This window comes from Oncorhynchus clarkii, chromosome 6 (assembly GCF_045791955.1).
Source record: "Oncorhynchus clarkii lewisi isolate Uvic-CL-2024 chromosome 6, UVic_Ocla_1.0, whole genome shotgun sequence".
In the NCBI taxonomy this organism is placed as follows: Eukaryota; Metazoa; Chordata; class Actinopteri; order Salmoniformes; family Salmonidae; genus Oncorhynchus; species Oncorhynchus clarkii.
In genome coordinates this window covers 2,839,529-2,864,159 of record NC_092152.1, presented here as the reverse complement: position 1 = coordinate 2,864,159, position 24,631 = coordinate 2,839,529, and the positions used below count along the sequence as shown (strand labels likewise).

The window sequence follows — 24,631 nt, the reverse complement described above, 5'->3', positions numbered from 1 at the left end:
ATTGCCCGCCCATCAATGTCAACATCAATGACATGTTCCACTCATTTCCAGGAATGCCTGAATAAGTACATCCATTTTGTGAGGTTTATGTGTGTTTATGTATGTGTGTGAGAGAGATGTTTGAGAGCAGCAGTACAGAAGCCAGTAGCTGGTGGGTGAGCTGTTGACAGCATTGATGACAGAGACCAGGGCTGAGTAGGTTTGTCATGTCCGCCCACACAACAGTCGGCCAGGCTGAAACACTGAACAATCAGTACTGTGTCCAATTCCTACCTGCATGGCAGCACAAACCCAGAACCATTTCACCTGTTATTTACAACCTGCTAAACATTTTACAGCACAGTAGGGAGGGGAGGAGGAGAGCATGGGAGAGGAAGAGGAGAGAGGAGACACGACACCACAGCTCCTCTCTACAGAACAGATGGTAGAATGTTCCCTCCACCACGTAAGCGAGTCACATCATCAAAGAAGTGTGTGTCGTGAGAGTGGATAGATAAATCAACTGCCCAGAGAAAACAGAGTGGATAGATACATCTACTGCCCAGAGATAATCTACTGCCCAGAGAAAACAGAGTGGATAGATAAATCTACTGCCCAGAGAAAACAGAGTGGATAGATAAATCTACTGCCCAGAGATAATCTACTGCCCAGAGAAAACAGAGTGGATAGATAAATCTACTGCCCAGAGAAAACAGAGTGGATAGATAAATCTACTGCCCAGAGATAATCTACTGCCCAGAGAAAACAGAGTGGATAGATAAATCTACTGCCCAGAGATAATCTACTGCCCAGAGAAAACAGAGAGTGGATAGATAAATCTACTGCCCAGAGATAATCTACTGCCCAGAGAAAACAGAGAGTGGATAGATAAATCTACTGCCCAGAGATAATCTACTGCCCAGAGAAAACAGAGAGTGGATAGATACATCTACTGCCCAGAGAAAACAGAGAGTGGATAGATAAATCTACTGCCCAGAGATAATTTACTTCCCAGAGATAATCTACTGGTCAGAGATTTTGTATTTAATATGGATCTGCCAAGGCAGCAGCTATGCTTCCTGGGGTCCAGCAAAATTAAGGCAGTTATACCATTTTAAAAACATTACAATACATTCACAGATTTCACAACACACTGTGTGCCCTCAGGCCCCAACTCCACCACTACCACATATCTATAAAATAACAAAACCCATGCGTAAGTGTGTGTATAGAATATGTATAGAAGCTCTCTGTGTACATCCAAGGGCCAGCTGTGCTGCCCTGTTCTGAGCCAATTGCAATTTTCCTAAATTCCTCTTTGTGGCACCTGACCACACGACTGAACAGTAGTCCAGGTGTGACAAAACTAGGGCCTGTAGGACCTGCCTTGTTGATAGTGTTGTTAAGAAGGTAGAAAATAGGGCCTGTAGGACCTGCCTTGTTGATAGTGTTGTTAAGAAGGTAGAAACTAGGGCCCGTAGGACCTGCCTTGTTGATAGTGTTGTTAAGAAAGTAGAAACTAGGGCCTGTAGGACCTGCCTTGTTGATAGTGTTGTTAAGAAGGTAGAAACTAGGGCCTGTAGGACCTGCCTTGTTGATAGTGTTGTTCAGAAGGTAGAAACTAGGGCCTGTAGGACCTGCCTTGTTGATAGTGTTGTTAAGAAGGTAGAAACTAGGGCCTGTAGGACCTGTCTTGTTGGTAGTGTTGTTAAGAAGGTAGAAACTAGGGCCTGTAGGACCTGCCTTGTTGATAGTGCTGTTAAGAAGGTAGAAACTAGGGCCTGTAGGACCTGCCTTGTTGATAGTGTTGTTAAGAAGGTAGAAACTAGGGCCTGTAGGACCTGCCTTGTTGATAGTGTTGTTAAGAAGGTAGAAACTAGGGCCTGTAGGACCTGTCTTGTTGATAGTGCTGTTAAGAAGGTAGAAACTAGGGCCTGTAGGACCTGCCTTGTTGATAGTGCTGTTAAGAAGGTAGAAACTAGGGCCTGTAGGACCTGCCTTGTTGATAATGTTGTTAAGAAGGTAGAAACTAGGACCTGCCTTGTTGATAGTGTTGTTAAGAAGGTAGAAACTAGGACCTGCCTTGTTGATAGTGTTGTTAAGAAGGCAGAACAGTTTTATTATTATGGACAGACTTCTCCACATCTTAGCTACTGGGGTGAAAATGGAAAAGAGTTTCCTAGGGTCATAGGCAGAAGCCCTGTTCTGTAAGGTCGCAATGACTCACTCAGCCATGGAGCTGGAGGGGAGGGCCGAGACAGGAGGTAAGGGAACAGTGCGAGTCATGAGATGCGGAAAGGAAGGAGAGTAGGGTTCGAAGAGGCAGAATCAGGAGGGAGAAGGATTTAGCAATAGGGAAAGATGATACGATAGAAGAGGAGAGGAGAGAGTAGTGGGAGAGAGAGAGAGAGCGAAGATTACGACATCACATTACCGTCTGTGTAAGGGCTGAGTGGTTAGGGTTGGAGGAAAGGGAGACAGGAAAGGAAACTAAGTAGTGATCAGAGACCTGGAGGGGAGTTGTGGTGAGATTAGTAGGAGAACAGCCTCTAATAACGATGAGGTCAAGCAAATTGCCTGCCTTGTGAGTGGGAGGGGACTGTGAAAGTGGGAGGGGACTGTGAAAGTGGGCGGGGACTGTGAACGTGGGAGGGGACTGGGAAAGGGTGAGGTCAAAAGAGAGGCAAGGAGGAGAAAGAGAGAAATGGAAAGAAATGAATAGAAGCAGACGTCGGGAGGTTGAAGTCGCCAAATATGAAGAGCCCTGAGCCATCGTCAGGAAATGAGCTTATCAAAGTGTCAAGCTCATTGAGGAACTCTCCAAGGGAACCTGGTGGGCGATAGATGACAACAATGTTCAGCTCATTGAGGAACTCTCCAAGGGAACCTGGTGGGCGATAGATGACAACAATGTTCAGCTCATTGAGGAACTCTCCAAGGGAACCTGGTGGGAGATAGATGACAACAATGTTCAGCTCATTGAGGAACTCTCCAAGGGAACCTGGTGGGAGATAGATGACAACAATGTTCAGCTCATTGAGGAACTCTCCAAGGGAACCTGGTGGGAGATAGATGACAACAATGTTCAGCTCATTGAGGAACTCTCCAAGGGAACCTGGTGGGCGATAGATGACAACAATGTTCAGCTTCAGTGGACAAGAGACAGCGACAGCATGGAATTCAAATGAGGAGATGAACAGGTCAGAGAGGTGAGGGAGGAGATGGACAGGTGAGAGAGGAGATGGACAGGGCAGAGGAGAGGTACATGTGACGGAGGAGATGGACAGGTCAGAGAGGAGATGGACAGGTGAGAGAGGTGAGAGGAGATGGACAGGTGAGAGAGGAGATGAACAGGTCAGAGGAGAGGTACATGTGACGGAGGAGATGGACAGGTCAGAGAGGAGATGGACAGGTGAGAGAGGTGAGAGGAGATGGACAGGTGAGAGAGGAGATGAACAGGTCAGAGGAGAGGGACACGTGACGGAGGAGATGGACAGGTGGAGAGGGAGATGGACAGGTGAGAGAGGAGATGGACAGGTGGCATAGGGAGATGGACAGGTAGGAGAGGAGATGGACAGGTAGCATAGGGAGATGGACAGGTGAGAGGAGATGGACAGGTGGCATAGGGAGATGGACAGGTGAGAGAGGAGATGGACAGGTGAGAGAGGAGATGGACAACAGGTGTTATAGGGAGATGGACAGGTGAGAGAGGAGATGGACAGGTGGCATAGGGAGATGGACAGGTAAGAGAGGAGATGGACAGGTGGAAGAGGGAGAAAAGAGAAAATGTCCAGTTAGGAGAAATGAGTAGCCCTGTGCCATCACCATGACGACCAGACGCGGTAGGACTACGAGAGAAACATGTAGAGAGAGCAGCTGGATTAACAGTGCTCTCTGAGGTGATGTCTCCGTCACGGACAAAAAATCAAGGGATTGAAGGGCAGAGATGAACTCAGCGTTCTTGACCGCAGAACGGTAGTTCCAAAGGCTGCCGGAGACACAGAATTCCACGTGGGTTCTGTGCACAAGGTACACATTAGAAGGGTTGCAGCCAAGGGGCGGGGAGTGTCTGTAAAGCCTACCGGGAGAGGTGCGAACAGGAATAGAAAACACACACACGTAGTTGCAGAGTTTTTTTTCTTTATTTTTCCCGCTAGATAGAGATACACACACAATCCCAGACTTCACACAGGAGACTTCCTCATATTTCACAACAGCTGAAATAAATGCCATGTAGCGATTTTTAAACGAACATCCGAGGGCATTATGAAGGCTAACAACCTTTTCTGTGTGCTGTAAGGGATATTGCAGTTTCATACGCAGGACAGCATTGGAGTAGAAAACTATCTGAGTTTTGTGTGATGTTGTAGGTAGGCAGATCTTTGTAGCTGCTGCCGTATCATAGAGCCACTAGCCAGAGTTGCTGAAAAATGACACCAATACTTTGACTGCCTGTCTGCCTGTCTGCTTAGCCACGGTTTGCAATGATGATTAAAAAAATAACATTACATTGCTAATTAGACTGCGTGTCTGTGTCTTGCTTGTCGTGGATATGCTGCGTGGTAGCACCCGAGTGACGCAGCGGTCTAAGGCACTGCATCTCAGTGCTTGAAGGCATCACTACGGACACACTGGTTCGAATCACGGCTGTATCACAACCGGCCGTGATTGGGAGTCCCGTAAGGTGGTGCACAATTGGCCCAGCATCTTCCGGGCTTGGACAGTGCAGGCTGTCATTGTAAATAAGAATCTCTTCATAACTGCGTTGGGCCAAAAAAACAATCTACAAGTTTACACGAACATGATGGACTGTCTGTCTTGTGCATCTGAACAGATAGTTTAAAGCTTGACCTCTTTTCTATAGCCTGTATAGAGCATAATGTATGGTCTATACTTGGCATGTAGGTTTCTCACTTACGGGTGGTACCGATCTCTATATGGGGGCTGGGAATGGGCAGGGTGTATGCACCCTAAATATTGTATTATCTACTATATTAAAAAAGTGTAGTGTTTTTGGTGGATGCCAGGAGTGCCAACTGTAAAGTTTGGTGGAGGAGGAATAATGGTCTGGGGCTGTTTTTCATGGTTCGGGCCCCTTAGTTCCAGTGAAGGGAAAGCTTAACTCTTCTGCATACCTTCTAGAAGTTTCTGTTTTTCCAACTTTGTCACCTCAAAAAATCTCTCTCAATTTAGGTCACGGAGAGGCTAGCGTTTGTTCATTTAGTTGCCATGACACCCATACCTAGGAAACCAATGAAGAAATGCATTGTCCCGCTTTTAGACTGAGATTTTAGATTTTAAAAGGAGAAAATGCGTTTCTCGTCTGGCCTATTTGGATTCGTATGCAGACAACGATCAATACATGTAGTTTACACATTAAACAAATATGAAATGAAAATGCATTACTTTGATTGGTGCATTACAAAATATTTCCGTTTGATTGATTCCCTCTCGTTCAAATGTCAGTCTTGGTGCAGTAGACGTTTTATATTTAATGACCAGCAGATGGCAGTATTTACCTGATATGCGAAGCTGACACCCTCAGCTGGTCAGTGTTTTTTTATTTTATTTTATTTTTTACCTTTATTTAACTAGGCAAGTCAGTTAAGAACACATTCTTATTTTCAATGATGGCCTAGGAACAGTGGGTTAACTGCCTTGTTCAGGGGCAGAACAACAGATGTTTACCTTGTCAGCTCGGGGGATCCGATCTCTAACCACTAGGCTAACTGTCTCCCCAGTGTAATTCGTCATTGTTGGCTCGGCTGGCTAATACAGTCGTGTGCAGCACCAGGGTCTGCATTTATAAAGCGTCTCACAGTAGGAGTTGATCTAGGATCTGTTTTGCCTTCTAGATTATAAGGACGGGGGGAGGGGGGGGGGGGGGGCTGATCCTAGATCTGTAATCCTACTCTTATGGGTAAGGTCACTGACATTGTTGTCTTGTTGATCGTTGCGTTTTCCTGGAAGTCCAGCGGTTCACGGACTGTATTTAACAAGACAAGAAATGTTGTTTGTGCGAGAGAGAGGGGGGGGGGGGAGAGGGAGAGAGAGAGAGAGAGAGGGGGAGAGACAGAGAGAGAAAGAGAGAGAAAGAGGGAGAGAGAGAGAGAGAGGGAGAGAGAGAGAGAGACAGAGAGAGGGGGGGGGGAGCCTGGTATCAGCTGACAGAGAGCTTTCAGTTTTGAATAGAGGTAAATCGTCTACTTCCTGGAGTGAATTCTCATAAACGTGTTGTGTTTACAAGTACATCGCAGAATGATTGCACACAACCAATGCATACTACAATGAAGTACAAAATATTACTGGAGATTGATTCATGATGATTCACTCTTGTGCCAACCAGTAATACAGTCACAACCAATCAAGAGTCAAATGATTCATAACAACCAAAATGTCCTCATGGCTACTAATTCACATGAAGCGTATGTACACGATGCATCATTACCTCACCGTGATGGGGGAGCTCACTTCACCCAGTCAGCTAAGGTCGCCATGTCAGAGGAGCTCTTTAACCTAGAGCCACAGATACACAGATGGCTCTGCTCCTCTTACCTCTTACCAAGATAAAGGGGCTCTTACCTATTACCAAGATAAAGGGGCTCCTCTTACCTATTACAAAGATAAAGGGGCTCCACTTACCTATTACCAAGATAAAGGGGCTCCTCTTACCTCTTACCAAGATAAAGGGGCTCCTCTTGCCAAGATAAAGGGGCTCCTCTTACCAAGATAAAGGGGCTCTTACCTATTGCCAAGATAAAGGGGCTCCTCTTACCTATTACCAAGATAAAGGGGCTCCTCTTACCTATTATCAAGATAAAGGGGCTCCTCTTACCAAGGTAAAGGGGCTCCTCTTACCTATTACCAAGATAAAGGGGCTCCTCTTACCTATTACCAAGATAAAGGGGCTCCTCTTACCTATTACCAAGATAAAGGGGCTCCTCTTACCTATTATCAAGATAAAGGGGCTCCTCTTACCTATTACCAAGATAAAGGGGCTCCTCTTACCTATTACCAAGATAAAGGGGCTCCTCTTACCTATTACCAAGATAAGGGGGCTCCTCTTACCTATTACCAAGATAAAGGGGCTCATCTTACCTATTACCAAGATAAAGGGGCTCTTACCTATTACCAAGGTAAAGGGGCTCCTCTTACCTATTACCAAGATAAAGGGGCTCTTACCCATTACCAAGATAAAGGAGCTCCTCTTACATATTACCAAGATAAAGGGGCTCCTCTTACCAAGGTAAAGGGGCTCCTCTTACCTATTACCAAGATAAAGGGGCTCCTCTTACCTATTACCAAGATAAAGGGGCTCCTCTTACCTCTTACCAAGGTAAAGGGGCTCCTCTTACCTATTACCAAGATAAAGGGGCTCTTACCTATTACCAAGGTAAAGGGGCTCCTCTTACCTATTACCAAGATAAAGGGGCTCTTACCCATTACCAAGATAAAGGAGCTCCTCTTACATATTACCAAGATAAAAGGGCTCTTACCTATTACCAAGATAAAGGGGCTCATCTTACCTATTACCAAGATAAAGGGGCTCCTCTTACATATTACCAAGATAAAAGGGCTCTTACCTATTACCAAGATAAAGGGGCTCATCTTACCTATTACCAAGATAAAGGGGCTCTTACCTATTACCAAGATAAAGGGGCTCCTCTTACCTATTACCAAGATAAAGGGGCTCTTACCTATTACCAAGATAAAGGGGCTCCTCTTACATATTACCAAGATAAAAGGGCTCTTACCTATTACCAAGATAAAGGGGCTCCTCTTACCTATTACCAAGATAAAGGGGCTCCTCTTACCTATTACCAAGATAAAGGGGCTCCTCTTACCAAGATAAAGGGGCTCCTCTTACCTCTTACCAAGATAAAGGGGTTCTTACCTATTACCAAGATAAAGAGGCTCCTCTTACCAAGATAAAGGGGCTCCTCTTACCTATTACCAAGATAAAGGGGCTCCTCTTACCAAGATAAAGGGGCTCCTCTTACCTATTACCAAGATAAAGGGGCTCCTCTTACCTATTATCAAGATAAAGGGGCTCCTCTTACCAAGGTAAAGGGGCTCCTCTTACCTATTACCAAGATAAAGGGGCTCCTCTTACCTATTACCAAGATAAAGGGGCTCCTCTTACCTATTACCAAGATAAAGGGGCTCCTCTTACCTATTATCAAGATAAAGGGGCTCTTCTTACCAAGGTAAAGGGGCTCCTCTTACCTATTACCAAGATAAAGGGGCTCCTCTTACCTATTACCAAGATAAGGGGGCTCCTCTTACCTATTACCAAGATAAAGGGGCTCATCTTACCTATTACCAAGATAAAGGGGCTCTTACCTATTACCAAGATAAAGGGGCTCCTCTTACCTATTACCAAGATAAAGGGGCTCTTACCCATTACCAAGATAAAGGAGCTCCTCTTACATATTACCAAGATAAAAGGGCTCTTACCTATTACCAAGATAAAGGGGCTCATCTTACCTATTACCAAGATAAAGGGGCTCTTACCTATTACCAAGATAAAGGGGCTCCTCTTACCTATTACCAAGATAAAGGGGCTCTTACCTATTACCAAGATAAAGGGGCTCCTCTTACATATTACCAAGATAAAAGGGCTCTTACCTATTACCAAGATAAAGGGGCTCCTCTTACCTATTACCAAGATAAAGGGGCTCCTCTTACCTATTACCAAGATAAAGGGGCTCCTCTTACCTCTTACCAAGATAAAGGGGTTCTTACCTATTACCAAGATAAAGAGGCTCCTCTTACCAAGATAAAGGGGCTCCTCTTACCTATTACCAAGATAAAGGGGCTCCTCTTACCAAGATAAAGGGGCTCCTCTTACCTATTACCAAGATAAAGGGGCTCCTCTTACCTATTACCAAGATAAAGGGGCTCCTCTTACCTAATACCAACATGCCCATAAGTTATTAATGCCTCAACCTTCACCCCCATCTGGCCCCTGATAACCTTCCAGGAAGTCCCGAGCATCGAAACAGATTGTGCGGGCATGCATGTGGACCAGACTTGGAAGGCAGCGTGGCAGAGGAGAGGGGGGAATATTTTGTTTTGGGAGAACTTATTCAAGTTAGTAAATATATATTTTTTAAATGAACTATGTACTATGTATTATTAGCTAGCTATCTTGCTACAGAAACTTAGTGTGCAGACTAACTCAAATGAGCTGCTAATGTAATGTTAGCTAGTTAGCTAGCTATACACTATGTAATGTTAGCTAGTTAGCTAGCTATACACTATGTAATGTTATCTAGTTAGCTAGCTATACACTATGTAATGTTAGCTAGTTAGCTAGCTATACACTATGTAAAGTTAGCTAACTGAATTAAATATCAGTCTGTAGTGGGTCAGACCTTGAGTCAGTCTGTAGTGGGTCAGACCATATAGTCAGTCTGTAGTGGGTCAGACCATCGATTCAGTCTGTAGTGGGTCAGACCATAGAGTCGGTCTGCAGTGGGATAGACCATAGAGTCAGTCTGTAGTAGGTCAGACCATAGAATCAGTCTGTAGTAGGTCAGACGCTAGTAGAGTCAGTCTGTAGTGGATCAGACCATCAAATCAGTCTGTAGTGGATCAGACCATCGATTCAGTCTGTAGTGGGTCAGACCATAGAGTCAGTCTGTAGTGGGTAAGACCATAGAGTCAGTCTGTAGTGGGTCAGACCATAGAGTCAGTCTGTAGTGGGTCAGACCATAGAGTCAGTCTGTAGTGGATCAGACGATAGAGTCAGTCTGTAGTGGGTCAGACCATAGAGTCAGTCTGTAGTGGATCAGACGATAGAGTCAGTCTGTAGTGGGTCAGACCATAGAGTCAGTCTGTAGTGGGTCAGACCATAAAGTCAGTCTGTAGTCGGTCAGACCATAGAGTCAGTGTGTAGTGGGTCAGACCATAGATTCAGTCCGTAGTCGGTCAGACCATAGAGTCAGTCCGTAGTGGGTCAGACCATAGAGTCAGTGTGTAGTGGGTCAGACCATAGAGTCAGTCCGTAGTGGGTCAGACCATAGTATAGTTGGCATCAGTCAGTGAGGGCTCAGAATCCAACCGCTCAGATGGGTCCAACTAGCCATTTTGTTACATAGGCACTTGATTTACTGACTGGCCCCATCCCTACATCTCACAACTGAACATTGGGGCCTTAGGGCCATTACAGTGTATCTAAAATATAGACCAATTGTGTCAAATTAATCATATCATAGGCTAATGTCTATCTGTATGGCCCGGGCGCAAATTGTATACCAAATAGCCTAGACACTGGGAGGTAACACCTCTACTCAGAATATGGCAGAACTTGTAAATAAACTATGTAAGGGAACAACGTCAAGGGCAGTCAATGTCGGAATTTACCAGCGTAGCCTCATAGAACTCTCAGTGGGGGACTTCCATTCAGAGAGGGCAAGTCAGAACATGAAACCTAGGAGCCAACATTTGTCTGAGGCTTTAAAACAACTGTAAAACAGTATGGTGATTTAGTGGAGAGTACGGACTGTATTTTAGTGGAGAGTACTGACTGTATGTTAGCGGGAGAGTGGGAAATGTGTTTGAAATGGGAATGAAGCTACTTGAGTTTTTACAAGTACAGATAACATATATTAATATTATACTACCGAATAAACTAACAGTGACTCAAGACATGGAATAACCCAAAGGGTGTTGAGAAGTCAGCAGATAACTTCCTTGGCCATTCTGAGCAACACCTAGTCTTAAAATGGAGGCATGCTGGAAATGACATCACTGGGATTTCTTTAGAAGGAAGATTCTCTTTCTCTTACTATTGGTTGTGTTGTAACTGTTTACGTCTACAGACTGCAAAACCAACACCCAAAACTTCCAATGATAAGGATGCTAAAGGTAATTAGGTACTCTAACTACTGCATTACACTGATGTGTAATGTTAGAAAGTTTTGCCAGTTTGGGAACTCTGAGACGAAGTACCACGATCAGTGGTGGAGAATAAAGAGCCCCCTCCCCCCCCCAACAATGTAAAGTAGATAACTGTGCCTGATTCTGATTTGTTGATCTGTGGGTCTTCATTGAAAACCCATGTAATGACCATGTGAATTTATCTCATGAATTAGTCTGTGAAGGTCATAGACACACTGGTTGAATCAACGTTGTTTTCACGTTGAACCAACGTGGAATAGAAGTTGAATTGAAGTCTGTGCCCGACGGGAGGTCGATGATTTGCATGACACAGACGTAGCCTACGGCTTGACGTTTTTGTTTTGCATTTTGCTACAACACCACCAGTGACAGAGACAATAAGGCTGCTGGTTTGTATTGCAAAGTGACATCATGGAAAAGGTTCAGCATCTACTTCCTTGTTTGGGGACAGCGTCACATGTGTAAACGTGTAGCCACTACTATTCTGCCAGCAGCACAAAGGGTGACATCATTTTCGTATGGTAATGACCAATCCTTCAAAATAAAAACCTGCGTTTCAAAACATTGCCATGTGGATAATTCGACTCAAAAGATTTTAATCAATGTCCATTTATATTGTGCTTATAAGCAGATGCAAGAAGACAGTTATGGAAACAATTACAAATATATCGAAAAATACAATGTTCAGATTGGTATGTTTACAACATTGAGCTGTAGAGAAACAAATATTATATACATGCCGATGTAAAAGTGGGGTTGGGATTACTCAGCAGGGTCTGTAGAATCTATCTACATGGTGTTATTTACATGGAGGACTGAGGTCTAAATACCCAGCATGCCTTTCTACTCAACCCAATGCAATACACTGTAGGCCAGGAATGGGCAACTCCAGTCCTCAGAGGCCGGAGGGATGTCACACTTTTCCCCCAAACACAGCTGATTAAACTAACTGCTTTCTAATCCGAAGATCATGATTAGTTGACTATTGGAGTCAGGTGAATTAGCTGGTGCTGGGGGGGATGAGTTGCTCCTCCCTGCTGGGGCTGGGGGGGATGAGTTGCTCCTCCCTGCTGGGGCAGGGGGGGATGAGTTGCTCCTCCCTGCTGGTGCTGGGGGGGATGAGTTGATCATCTCTGCTGGGGCAGGGGGGGATGAGTTGCTCCTCCCTGCTGGTGCTGGGGGGGATGAGTTGATCATCTCTGCTGGGGCTGGGGGGGATGAGTTGCTCCTCCCTGCTGGGGCTGGGGGGGATGAGTTGCTCCTCCCTGCTGGTGCTGGGGGGGATGAGTTGCTCCTCCCTGCTGGTGCTGGGGGGGGTGAGGCCTATAAATTACATATTGACCTATAAAGAAAGAACTATTCTATGTTCAAATGTAAAAGTGGGGTTGGGATTACTCAGTAGGGTCTGTAGAATGTATTTATGGTGTTATTTCATGGAGTCCTGAGGTTTAAATACCCAGCAACACCAGGAGGGGATTAAGAAATCATAGGCCACGGGGGTAGTGGTTGACAAAAATAAATGTATTGGTTCATCAGTTTAGACTTCCCTTTTCAGCGGTAGGCATTTGCTTTCCAAACTGTATGTTTGTCCCACGATTGCAAACCGACAGCTGCAACCAACCATAAAATATCATAGAAATATAATCGATAGATGGAAGTTCCCATTCAAGTCAGGATCCATTTGTAACGCTTGTCTGTGGAGGAATAGGAGAGATCGGACCAAAGCGCAGCGTGGTACTTGTTCATGTTATTTATAAAGAAATTGAACACTGAACAAAAAACAACTACGTGAACGGACGAAACCGAAACAGTTCTGTCTGGTGCAGAATACAAACACTCAACAGAAAATAATTACCCACAACTCAAAGGGTGAAAACAGGCTGCCTAAGTATGGTTCTCAATCAGGGACGACGATTGACAGCTGCCTCTGATTGAGAACCATACCAGGCCAAACACAGAAATACCAAATTATTTAATAAAAAGCATAGACTGCCCACCCCAACTCACGCCCTGACCATACTAAAACAAAGACAAAACAAAGGAACTAAGGTCAGAACGTGACACCATTGCCAGTGTACCCATGAGTTTAACAGTTAAATTGCCAGGGCTAGAGGTTCCATAACCCTTCTATAGATTATATGTCTATAGCCACAACAAGCTGTGTATTTGATATGCATGCTGTCCAAACCGCAGCCTTCCTGACGGCAGACATACTGGTAACTACCAAAATAAAGGAAACACTTGAGTAAATGAGGAGTACAAAGTTGATGTTATGGTGTGGGGTGCATTTTTCTGTCATGGTTTAGGTCCACTAGTAGAATCTATATATTTATTCTGTAGTAAAAAATAAAATAACATTTATATTAATTACTTACCCAATCAAGGCAGGGCCCCCCAGTTACCCAAGTGGGCCCCCTACCTCCCCACCCCATCATCTGATGATTAGCAACAGGCAGTAGGCAGCCGTCAGCAGGCAGCAGGCAGTAGGCAGCAGGTAGCAGACAGCAGGCAGCAGGCAGTAGGCAGCAGGTAGCAGACAGTAGGCAGCAGGCAGCAGGCAGTAGGCAGTATCCAGCAGGTAGCAGGCGGCAGGTAGCAGGCAGTAGGCAGTAGGTAGCAGGCAGTAGGTAGCAGGCAGCAGGCAGCAGGTAGCAGGCAGCAGGTAGCAGGCAGCAGGAAGCAGGCAGCAGGCAGCAGGCAGCAGGCAGCAGGCAGTAGGCAGTATCCAGCAGGTAGCAGGCGGCAGGCAGCAGGCAGTAGGCAGTAGGTAGCAGGCAGTAGGTAGCAGGCAGCAGGCAGCAGGTAGCAGGCAGCAGGTAGCAGGCAGCAGGAAGCAGGCAGCAGGCAGTAGGCAGTATCCAGCAGGTAGCAGGTAGCAGGCGGCAGGTAGCAGGCAGTAGGCAGTAGGTAGCAGGCAGTAGGTAGCAGGCAGCAGGCAGCAGGTAGCAGGCAGCAGGTAGCAGGCAGCAGGAAGCAGGCAGCAGGCAGTAGGTAGCAGGCAGCAGGCAGCAGGAAGCAGGTAGCAGGCAGCAGGCAGCAGGCAGTAGGCAGTAGGTAGCAGGCATTAGGTAGCAGGCAGCAGGCAGCAGGTAGCAGGCAGCAGGTAGCAGGCAGCAGGTAGCAGGCAGCAGGCAGTAGGTAGCAGGCAGCAGGCAGCAGGAAGCAGGTAGCAGGCAGCAGGCAGCAGGCAGTAGGCAGCAGGTTGCAGGAAGCAGGCAACAGGCAGCAGGCAGTCTACACTCATTGAGAGCTCATAAATCCTCTTGTGGTTGGCAGTTGATTCAGGCTTCAGGTAAGACCATAGTGTAGACTGTGTTGAAGTAACAATGTTAATTTAAACCACGCGGGGCAGGCAAACGACAGGTCAAGGCAAAAAAACAAAAAACAGAAATACCTTATTCACATAAGTATTCAGACCCTTTGCTATGAGAGCTCAGGTTCATCCTGTTTCCATTGATCACCCTTAAGATGTTTCTACAACTTGATTGGAGTCCACCTGTAGTAAATTAAATTGATTGGAAATTATTTGGAAAGGCACACACGTCTATATAAGTTCCCACAGTTGTCAGTGCATGTCAGAGCAAAAACCAAGCCATGAGGTCGAAGGAATTGTCCATAGAGTTCCGAGACAGGATTGTGTCGAGGCACAGATCAGGGGAAGGGTACCAAAACATTTCTGCAGTATTGAAGGTCCCCAAGAACACAGTGGCATCCATCATTCTTAAATGAAAAAAGTTTGGAACCACCAAGACTCTTCCTAGAGCTGGCCTCCCGGCCAAACTGAGCAATCGGGGGAGAAGGGCCTTGGTCAGGGAGGTGACCAAGAACCCGATGGTCACTCTGACAGAGCTCTACAGTTCCTCTGTGGCGATGAGAGAACCTTCCAGAAGACAAACCATCTCTGCAGCACTCTACCAATCAGGCCTTTATGGTAGAGTGGCTAGATGGGAGCAACTTCTCAGTAAAAGGCACATGACAGCCCGCTTGGACTTTGCCAAAAGGCACCTTTCTCCATGAGAAACAAGATTCCCTGTTCTGATGAAACCAAGATTGCCAACTGTCACGTCATGAAGAAACCTGGCACCATCCCTACGGTGAAGCATGGCGGTTGCAGCATCATGCTGTGGGGATGTTTTTCAGCGGCAGGGACTGGGAGACTAGTCAGGATCGAGGGGAAGATTAATGGAGCAAAGTACAGAGAGATCCTTGATGAAAACTTGCACCAGAGCGCGCTCAGGACCTCAGACTGGGGTGGGGGTTCACCTTCCATCAGGACAATGACCCTAAGCACACAGCCAAGACAATGCAGGAGTGCCTTCAGAACAAGTCTCTGAATGTCCAGAGCCCGGACTAGAACCTGATCGAACATCTCTGTAGAGACCTGAAAATAGCTGTGCAGTGGTTTGACCACTCCAAAAAGACTCAGACGCCTCCAAAAGAAGTGTTCGGTCAGCTTGAATTCCACGGTCCGGTTCCCTTTATTAGTGCAATGTAAACACAAAGCTCTCCAGTTTCACCTGTCATTATTCCTGCGCCACACACAAGACTACTGCAACACTGTTTCCCCTGCCATACCCCCTCACACTAGACTACTGACATGACCCCTCACACTAGACTACTGACATGACCCCTCACACTAGACTACTGTTATAACCCCTCACACTAGACTACTGTTATAACCCCTCACACCAGACTACTGACAACCCCTCACACTAGACTACTGACATGACCCCTCACACTAGACTACTGTTATAACCCCTCACACCAGACTACTGTAACACTGTCTCCCCTGATATAACCCCTCACACTAGACTACTGACACAACCCCTCACACCAGACTACTGACAACCCCTCACACTAGACTACTGACATGACCCCTCACACTAGACTACTGTTATAACCCCTCACACTAGACTACTGTTATAACCCCTCACACTAGACTACTGACATGACCCCTCACACTAGACTACTGATATAACCCCTCACACTAGACTACTGACATGACCCCTCACACTAGACTACTGTTATAACCCCTCACACTAGACTACTGTTATAACCCCTCACACTAGACTACTGACATGACCCCTCCCACTAGACTACTGATATAACCCCTCACACTAGACTACTGATATAACCCCTCACACCAGACTACTGACAATCCCTCACACTAGACTACTGACATGACCCCTCACACTAGACTACTGTTATAACCCCTAGACTACTGTTATAACCCCTCACACTAGACTGTTGTTATAACCCCTCACACTAGACTACTGGCATAACCCCTCACACCAGACTACTGGCATAACCTGAAAATAGTATCTTCTGATCACAATTATTATGTCTCATATTTTAATGAAACTAAATCTATTAGCTTCCAAAATGTAAGTATGTAAATCTAGCTGTCGGATAACACATTCTGATTGAATGGCTTGTTTTGCACTTAGTAAAAACCGAGTGTGAATGTTGGAAAAAAAGATCTTGGTTCCTTTCTAAACATAGCAATGTGAACGCAAAGTGGACTCGGTCCACAAGATAGGTGAAGTGAACTGGCAAAAGAGTTGAGTCCTCATTGAAAGGCAGTACACTCAGAGTTCAGAGTTCACCTCAGAGTTCACCTCAGAGTTCACCTCAGAGTTCACCTCAGAGTTCACATGAAAGAGGACTGAGATTGGTTATTTTAAAGAAGATTATATGTGAAAACACCCTTACTAAACAAGCGTCATTCATATTTACAATTCCCTTATTCAAACAGATTACTTATTTACCTAGCTCTTATCAATAGCTCTTATCAAGGTGTAAATTACAGTGCATGGAAAAATGGTAGACACTTTTTCCACTTGGAACCGGTAGGTTCACTCAACCTTATTCATGGTTTCCTTGTCTGTAAAGGTGGTGGAATTAAATTAAATTAAGATAAAGTCAGAAAATGGTATATCTGTAGACACACACCCAACCACACCTTAATGTATTCGATCTCCACACAAAACGAATAGCGGGTGAATTGCACTTTATTCTCATACTTAAAATCCTTAATATGATTCTATTGATGTACCCGTCTGTCAATCTAAGTAACATAAAAAATAATCCCCATCAAAATCCGTCTAAGGTAGAGATGGTTGTGTCTCAATGCACAGCATCCGCCTATGCTGGCCTTCTGCATCTGCGGTGGAAGGTGGCCAAGCTACAGCGGTGTTTGTCAGACCAGTAGAGAACCCATTTGCGGTGGAAGGTGGCCGAGCTACAGCGGAGTTTGTCAGACCAGGAGAACCCATCTGCGGTGGAAGGTGGCCGAGCTACAGCGGAGTTTGTCAGACCAGGAGAACCCATCTGCGGTGGAAGGTGGCCGAGCTACAGCGGAGTTTGTCAGACCAGGAGAACCCATCTGCGGTGGAAGGTGGCCGAGCTACAGCGGAGTTTGTCAGACCAGTAGAGAACCCATTTGCGGTGGAAGGTGGCCGAGCTACAGCGGAGTTTGTCAGACCAGGAGAACCCATCTGCGGTGGAAGGTGGCCGAGCTACAGCGGAGTTTGTCAGACCAGGAGAACCCATCTGCGGTGGAAGGTGGCCGAGCTACAGCGGAGTTTGTCAGACCAGGAGAACCCATCTGCGGTGGAAGGTGGCCGAGCTACAGCGGAGTTTGTCAGACCAGGAGAACCCATCTGCGGTGGAAGGTGGCCGAGCTACAGCGGAGTTTGTCAGACCAGTAGAGAACCCATTTGCGGTGGAAGGTGGCCGAGCTACAGCGGAGTTTGTCAGACCAGGAGAACCCATCTGCGGTGGAAGGTGGCCGAGCTACAGCGGAGTTTGTCAGACCAGGAGAACCCATCTGCGGTGGAAGGTGGCCGAGCTACAGCGGAGTTTGTCAGACCAGTAGAGAACCCATTTGCGGTGGAAGGTGGCCGAGCTACAGCGGAGTTTGTCAGACCAGGAGAACCCATCTGCGGTGGAAGGTGGCCGAGCTACAGCGGAGTTTGTCAGACCAGGAGAACCCATCTGCGGTGGAAGGTGGCCGAGCTACAGCGGAGTTTGTCAGACCAGGAGAACCCATCTGCGGTGGAAGGTGGCCGAGCTACAGCGGAGTTTGTCAGACCAGTAGAGAACCCATTTGCGGTGGAAGGTGGCCGAGCTACAGCGGAGTTTGTCAGACCAGGAGAACCCATCTGCGGTGGAAGGTGGCCGAGCTACAGCGGAGTTTGTCAGACCAGGAGAACCCATCTGCGGTGGAAGGTGGCCGAGCTACAGCGGAGTTTGTCAGACCAGTAGAGAACCCATTTGCGGTGGAAGGTGGCCGAGCTACAGCAGAGTTTGTCAGACCAGGAGAACCCATCTGCGGTGGAAGGTGGCCGAGCTACAGCGGAGTTTGTCAGACCAGTAGAGAACCCATTTGCGGTGGAAGGTGGCCAAGCTACAGCGGAGTTTGTCAGACCAGGAGAACCCATCTGCGGTGGAAGGTGGCCGAGCTACAGCGGAGTTTGTCAGACCAGTAGAGAACCCATCTGAGGTGGAAGGTGGCCGAGCTACAGCGGAGTTTGTCAGACCATGAGACATCCCGAAAATCGGTCTTATTACCAAAAAAAACTGTCTGTAGCACCCAAACGGTTTGGCCTACAAAAACAAATATGACTTCTCTATTGGAAAGATAAAACTCTCGCGAACACGATGGTGTTCTCTGTTTTGCTCAAGTGGCACGGGACTCGTCTAAAGGTAACCAACCCATACAAACGAATGGCATTATGAGGGGGTAGTTTTGTGCCAACAAAAATAAGTGGTTAAATATATGTCCGAAAATATTTCTCATAGATATTGGAGAGACACATCAAAACCTTTTTCCTTCAGATTTATTTTTGGATTGTCATTTTAGCCATTTATAAACGTGTTAGTCATTGTGTTTCTAAAAACATTTTGAGACTTTGAACATTATACACACTATTTTAACTGCAATGATGAAAAAATATGAAATTGCACAAAATAAAGATAGAAAGGAATTGATATGTTGTTGTTGAATATCTTCTGATAATAGCGCTGATGCACTACGTTGCACTACGTTTGACCAGAGCCCCATTTCGAACACACTATGGTGCATCATAAAAGAGCCCCATTTGGAACACATAATAGTGCATAATAAAAGAGCCCCATTTGGAACACATGATAGTGCATCATAAAATAGCCCCATTTGGAACACATGATAGTGCTTCATAAAATAGCCCCATTTGGAACACATTATAGTGCATGATAAAAAAATAACCATTTGGAACACACTATTGTGCATCATAAAAGAGCCCCATTTGGAACACACTATAGTGCATCATAAAAGAGCCCCATTTGGAACACACTATAGTGCATCATAAAAGAGCCCCATTTGGAACACACTATAGTGCATCATAAAAGAGCCCCATTTGGAACAACACTATAGTGCATCATAAAAGAGCCCCATTTGGAACACACTATAGTGCATCATAAAAGAGCCCCATTTGGAACACACTATAGTGCATCATAAAAGAGCCCCATTTGGAACACACTATAGTGCATCATAAAAGAGCCCCATTTGGAACACACTATAGTGCATCATAAAAGAGCTCATGGAAAGCGCTCAGGAAAAGGAGTGCTGATCAGGGCCCTATTCAAAAAGGGTCTCAGGAAAAGGAGTGCTGATCTAGAATCCATTTTTCCTTTTAGATCATAATGAATATGACTATATGGACAGGGAGAACCTGATCCTAGATCATAATGAATATGACTATATGTACAGGGAGGACCTGATCATAATGAATATGACTATATGTACAGGGAGGACCTGATCCTAGATCATAATGAATATGACTATATGGACAGAGAGGACCTGATCCTAGATCATAATGAATATGACTATATGGACAGGGAGGACCTGATCCTAGATCATAATGAATATGACTATATGGACAGAGAGGACCTGATCCTAGATCATAATGAATATGACTATATGGACAGGGAGGACCTGATCCTAGATCATAATGAATATGACTATATGGACAGGGAGGACCTGATCCTAGATCATAATGAATATGACTATATGGACAGGGAGGACCTGATCCTAGATCATAATGAATATGACTATATGTACAGGGAGGACCTGATCCTAGATCATAATGAATATGACTATATGGACAGGGAGGACCTGATCCTAGATCATAATGAATATGACTATATGGACAGGGAGGACCTGATCCTAGATCATAATGAATATGACTATATGGACAGAGAGGACCTGATCCTAGATCATAATGAATATGACTATATGGACAGGGAGGACCTGATCCTAGATCATAATGAATATGACTATATGGACAGGGAGGACCTGATCCTAGATCATAATGAATATGACTATATGGACAGGGAGGACCTGATCCTAGATCATAATGAATAAGATGATATGGACAGAGAGGACCTGATCCTAGATCATAATGAATATGACTATATGGACAGGGAGGACCTGATCCTAGATCATAATGAATATGACTATATGTACAGGGAGGACCTGATCATAATGAATATGACTATATGGACAGGGAGGACCTGATCCTAGATCATAATGAATATGACTATATGGACAGGGAGGACCTGATCCTAGATCATAATGAATAAGATGATATGGACAGGGGGAGGACCTGATCCTAGATCATAATGAATATGACTATATGGACAGGGAGGACCTGATCCTAGATCATAATGAATATGACTATATGGACAGGGAGGACCTGATCCTAGATCATAATGAATATGACTATATGGACAGGGAGGACCTGATCCTAGATCATAATGAATAAATTGATATGGACAGGGGGAGGACCTGATCCTAGATCATAATGAATATGACTATATGGACAGGGAGGACCTGATCCTAGATCATAATGAATAAGATGATATGGACAGAGAGGACCTGATCCTAGATCATAATGAATATGACTATATGGACAGGGAGGACCTGATCCTAGATCATAATGAATATGACTATATGGACAGGGAGGACCTGATCATAATGAATATGACTATATGGACAGGGAGGACCTGATCCTAGATCATAATGAATAAGATGATATGTACAGGGGGAGGACCTGATCCTAGATCATAAGGAATATGACTATATGGACAGGGAGGACCTGATCCTAGATCATAATGAATATGACTATATGGACAGGGAGAACCTGATCCTAGATCATAATGAATAAGATGATATGTACAGGGGGAGGACCTGATCCTAGATCATAATGAATATGACTATATGGACAGGGAGGACCTGATCCTAGATCATAATGAATATGACTATATGGACAGGGAGGACCTGATCCTAGATCATAATGAATATGACTATATGGACAGAGAGGACCTGATCCTAGATCACAATGAATATGACTATATGGACAGGGAGGACCTGATCCTAGATCATAATGAATAAGATGATATGCACAGGGGGAGGACCAGATCCTAGATCAGCACTCACTACTCTGAGATGATTTATGAGTATGGGTCTAGAGCTGGCTGGCTGAATCACATCCTGAATCAATAAATCCTGGATCAATAAATCCTGGATCAATAAATCCTGGATCAATAGATCCTGAATCAATAGATCCTGGATGTGGTATTTCTGTTAAAAAAAATAATTGTACTTGGAATATTTTAACAAATCTGAATAAATGATCTACACATTTTCAGTGTCATTAAAGTATGTTCAATTGTCTATTTTAACTGTACCCTGTCTGGAGGTATGTGTACAATCAGGGGGTCAATATCTTACGGATCTGGGTCAAATGTCTTTTCTTGAAATCCCCTTTTCTAAGCTCACTTTATTTTCCTAGCGGTAGATTTGAAAGCATCGATGACATGGAAAAAAAAGTTGTCTGGAGTAAGCAAATACAGTATTTGAGTTGCGTTTAAACTTTATGTCAGGTTTCCAAAGGTCATATAGATTGTAAACAAATTATTTGCAAACATAGGAGTTAATAAATAACCTCATCATCAGGTCACATGGGTAATCATGTTGCTGAATGGTCCCCTGCCAGTCAGTTTATGACATGGGTTTACTCACTACAGTTGACAGTTGGGAGTTGAGGACAATTTTGCTTCCTATTCCAAACCAAAGTCCTCTAACCTCAACAGAAGTGGAAGTTCCTCAGATGAGGAAGGGGAGGACCATTTCATAAAAATCACGTCGCCAAATAACTGATTAACACACACTATTTTGCGATGAAGGTCTACAGTAGTCTCAACAACACTCTGTAGGGTGGCACCATGGTGTAGCCGTAGGATAACTAACTTCGTCCTCCTCTGGGTACATTGACTTCAATACAAAACCTAGGAGGCTCATGGTTCTCACCCCCTTCCATAGACTTACACAGTAATTACGACAACTTCCAAAGGACTTCCTCCAGCCTATCAGAGCTCTTGCAGCATGAACTGACATGTTGTCCACCCAATCAAAGGATCAGAGAATTAATGTAGTACATAAGCTACAGCTAGACAGCACTGTAGTGCGTAAACTGTGGTGAGTAGTTGACTCAAAGAGAAAGACAACAGTTGAACAAATTCATGTCTTCCAAAATTTAGGAGAAGCAAGAGAAAGAGTGTCAGTTTCACTTTCAGTTTAACTTACTTTGCTAGCCAATGCAGCTAGCTAGTTTAGCCTACTGAACCACCCTGCTCAAACAGAGGGATGCTATGTTAGCCAGCTGGCTATAACAGAGGGATGCTACCGACTGTACACAAACGTTACTGCATGATTGTAGCAAGTTTACTAACGTGTTAGTTATATTAGCTATGCTGACTAGGACGTTTTTTTTTAGCTAATATGGTGACAACAATGTAGGCTGTGTGTAACGGTTTGGCTTGGAAAGGTTTTTTCGCCTGGTCACATACAGCTGATGTGTTTTGCATAGAAGTCCACAAGCGAAGGGAAGAGAAGGAATACAACGTGGCTGTTATGAGGGTGAACTGTGTTTACCCGTTATCAGGGGTGTATTCATTCCGCTGATTCTGTTAAAACGTTTCTTAAACGGAAGCAAACAGAACAATGTCCAATAGAAACTCTGGTTTGCAACTGTTGGACTAATGATTACACCCTATATCAGCTAGATGCAGTTAAGAGTGTGCAAGGAGGTATTGAATGGCACTGTCTGTCAACAGAAGTACCCAGGTATTTTATGATATGGAAAGAAGAACAACATCTGTTGATGACAATAGAAGAAATCAAAACATTTATTGACATTATATTCAAACAAATAAGTAAATCTTAAATCACCAAACAAACTTAAAACAGACAGCATAAAATGATTTTCAAACAATAAGCAAATATTAAATCACCTAACAAACTTGACAGCATAAAATTATTTCCAAACAGATAAGCATAAATCAATCAACAAACAAATTTAAAACAGACAGCATAAAATACCCTGACGATTAGAATCAAACGTTTAATAACAGATTTTTTTTTTAGTCTCTATTTTAGGCTACATGTTGGTTTGCTATCCTGTCTTCTCTTTACTCCAAATGTTCTGTTTCGGCTTCCCGGCCCGTTTTCATTTTCCCGGCCTAAATAATCCAATAGGGCGGTGGTATATATCTCTTAGACTATGGACAAATACCCACCAGCGTCCCGCGGCGTAGAAGGCAGTCTCTGTTGAAGGAGCGTCCAGAAAGATACTCCGGTCCGAGAGTAGCCTAGCTCCGGGCATGGGCGTGTGAGGTCCATATTGGCTTTGCGTTATTGTAACAAACTTTTCACATTGCAACGACCGCAACACATTTCCCGTTAAGGCATAATGATCCAATTTCGATCCACTTTACTATCAAAGTCAGCTACTGTATCCATTTCACTTGATTTTCGGATCCGTTGAGATTTTAGCTCGCATATCCGCCAGGATGTATTTCAGGTTGAACAGGTCTCCGATTTTACGCAGATGGTGCGCACATTCCATGATGGCTTTCTGATCTGAAAACCCAGGAAATAAAAGTATTTTTAGCTACATAGCCTACGAAAGATACAGGTGGACAGAGGAAGGCGACATTGACTTGGGAAAATTAGTTCATATGGAGTATAATTAGAGATAAATCAGTCAAATGTTGCTTACCTTTGTTTGGTACGGTCTCTTTCTGGCTCTCAGTTCTTTTCAGTGAGGATTTTCTTGATTCGAGCTTCATGGCTGCGTTTTGCGGCTTGCTTCTATTATAGCTGTATAGTTGTTCGTATAGCTTTGAGTAGGCTATAGCTCAGTGTGACTCCTAGACAGCAGTAAGCTAAATCAGAAGTGAGTACAGTATATCTTGTTGCTGATTGAGATAATAATAGTAAGGAGCCGATCTCTGCCTTTATAGAATGTGGGCGGTCCGGGACACGTTACGGCGGGGGTTTCTTCAACGTCACCGCTCTAAATAGCACTTCCCTGTTTCTACAGCCCTGTGTGTGTGTGTGTGTGTGTGTGTGTGTGTGTGTAGGCTACACGATTACCGTTCTCCTAGCAGCAGGATATTATGCTGGCAGTACGAGCGCAGCAAAAACGTTCTACACTTGTAGTACAGCTGTTAATCACAGCATTCAAACACCTTTGAATTTAATTTTCAAAAATTTATAATTTTAGACATTATTATTTTTTTTTTATCTTGTATTATTTATAACAGCGTTCCTTTAGAAAGTGTACACGTTGAAAACTATTGAATTTGGATCTATTTAAAATACACTTATTTTAATCAAATACAAATATATATTTAGATTAGG

The 24,631-nt window shown here is 44.6% G+C and overlaps 1 protein-coding gene across 1 annotated transcript; it reads right to left on the bottom strand.

The window, feature by feature from the left end:
* Nucleotides 1-23,506: 23,506 nt before the first annotated feature.
* Nucleotides 23,507-24,057, bottom strand: LOC139411818 (phorbol-12-myristate-13-acetate-induced protein 1). The gene is made up of 2 exons (XM_071158559.1): nucleotides 23,988-24,057; nucleotides 23,507-23,848 (listed from the first exon to the last, which is right to left on the bottom strand). Exons 1-2 carry the CDS (start codon nucleotides 24,055-24,057, stop codon nucleotides 23,730-23,732), a joined length of 189 nt encoding a protein of 62 aa, XP_071014660.1. The 3' UTR covers nucleotides 23,507-23,729.
* Between the last annotated feature and the right edge of the window lie 574 nt (nucleotides 24,058-24,631).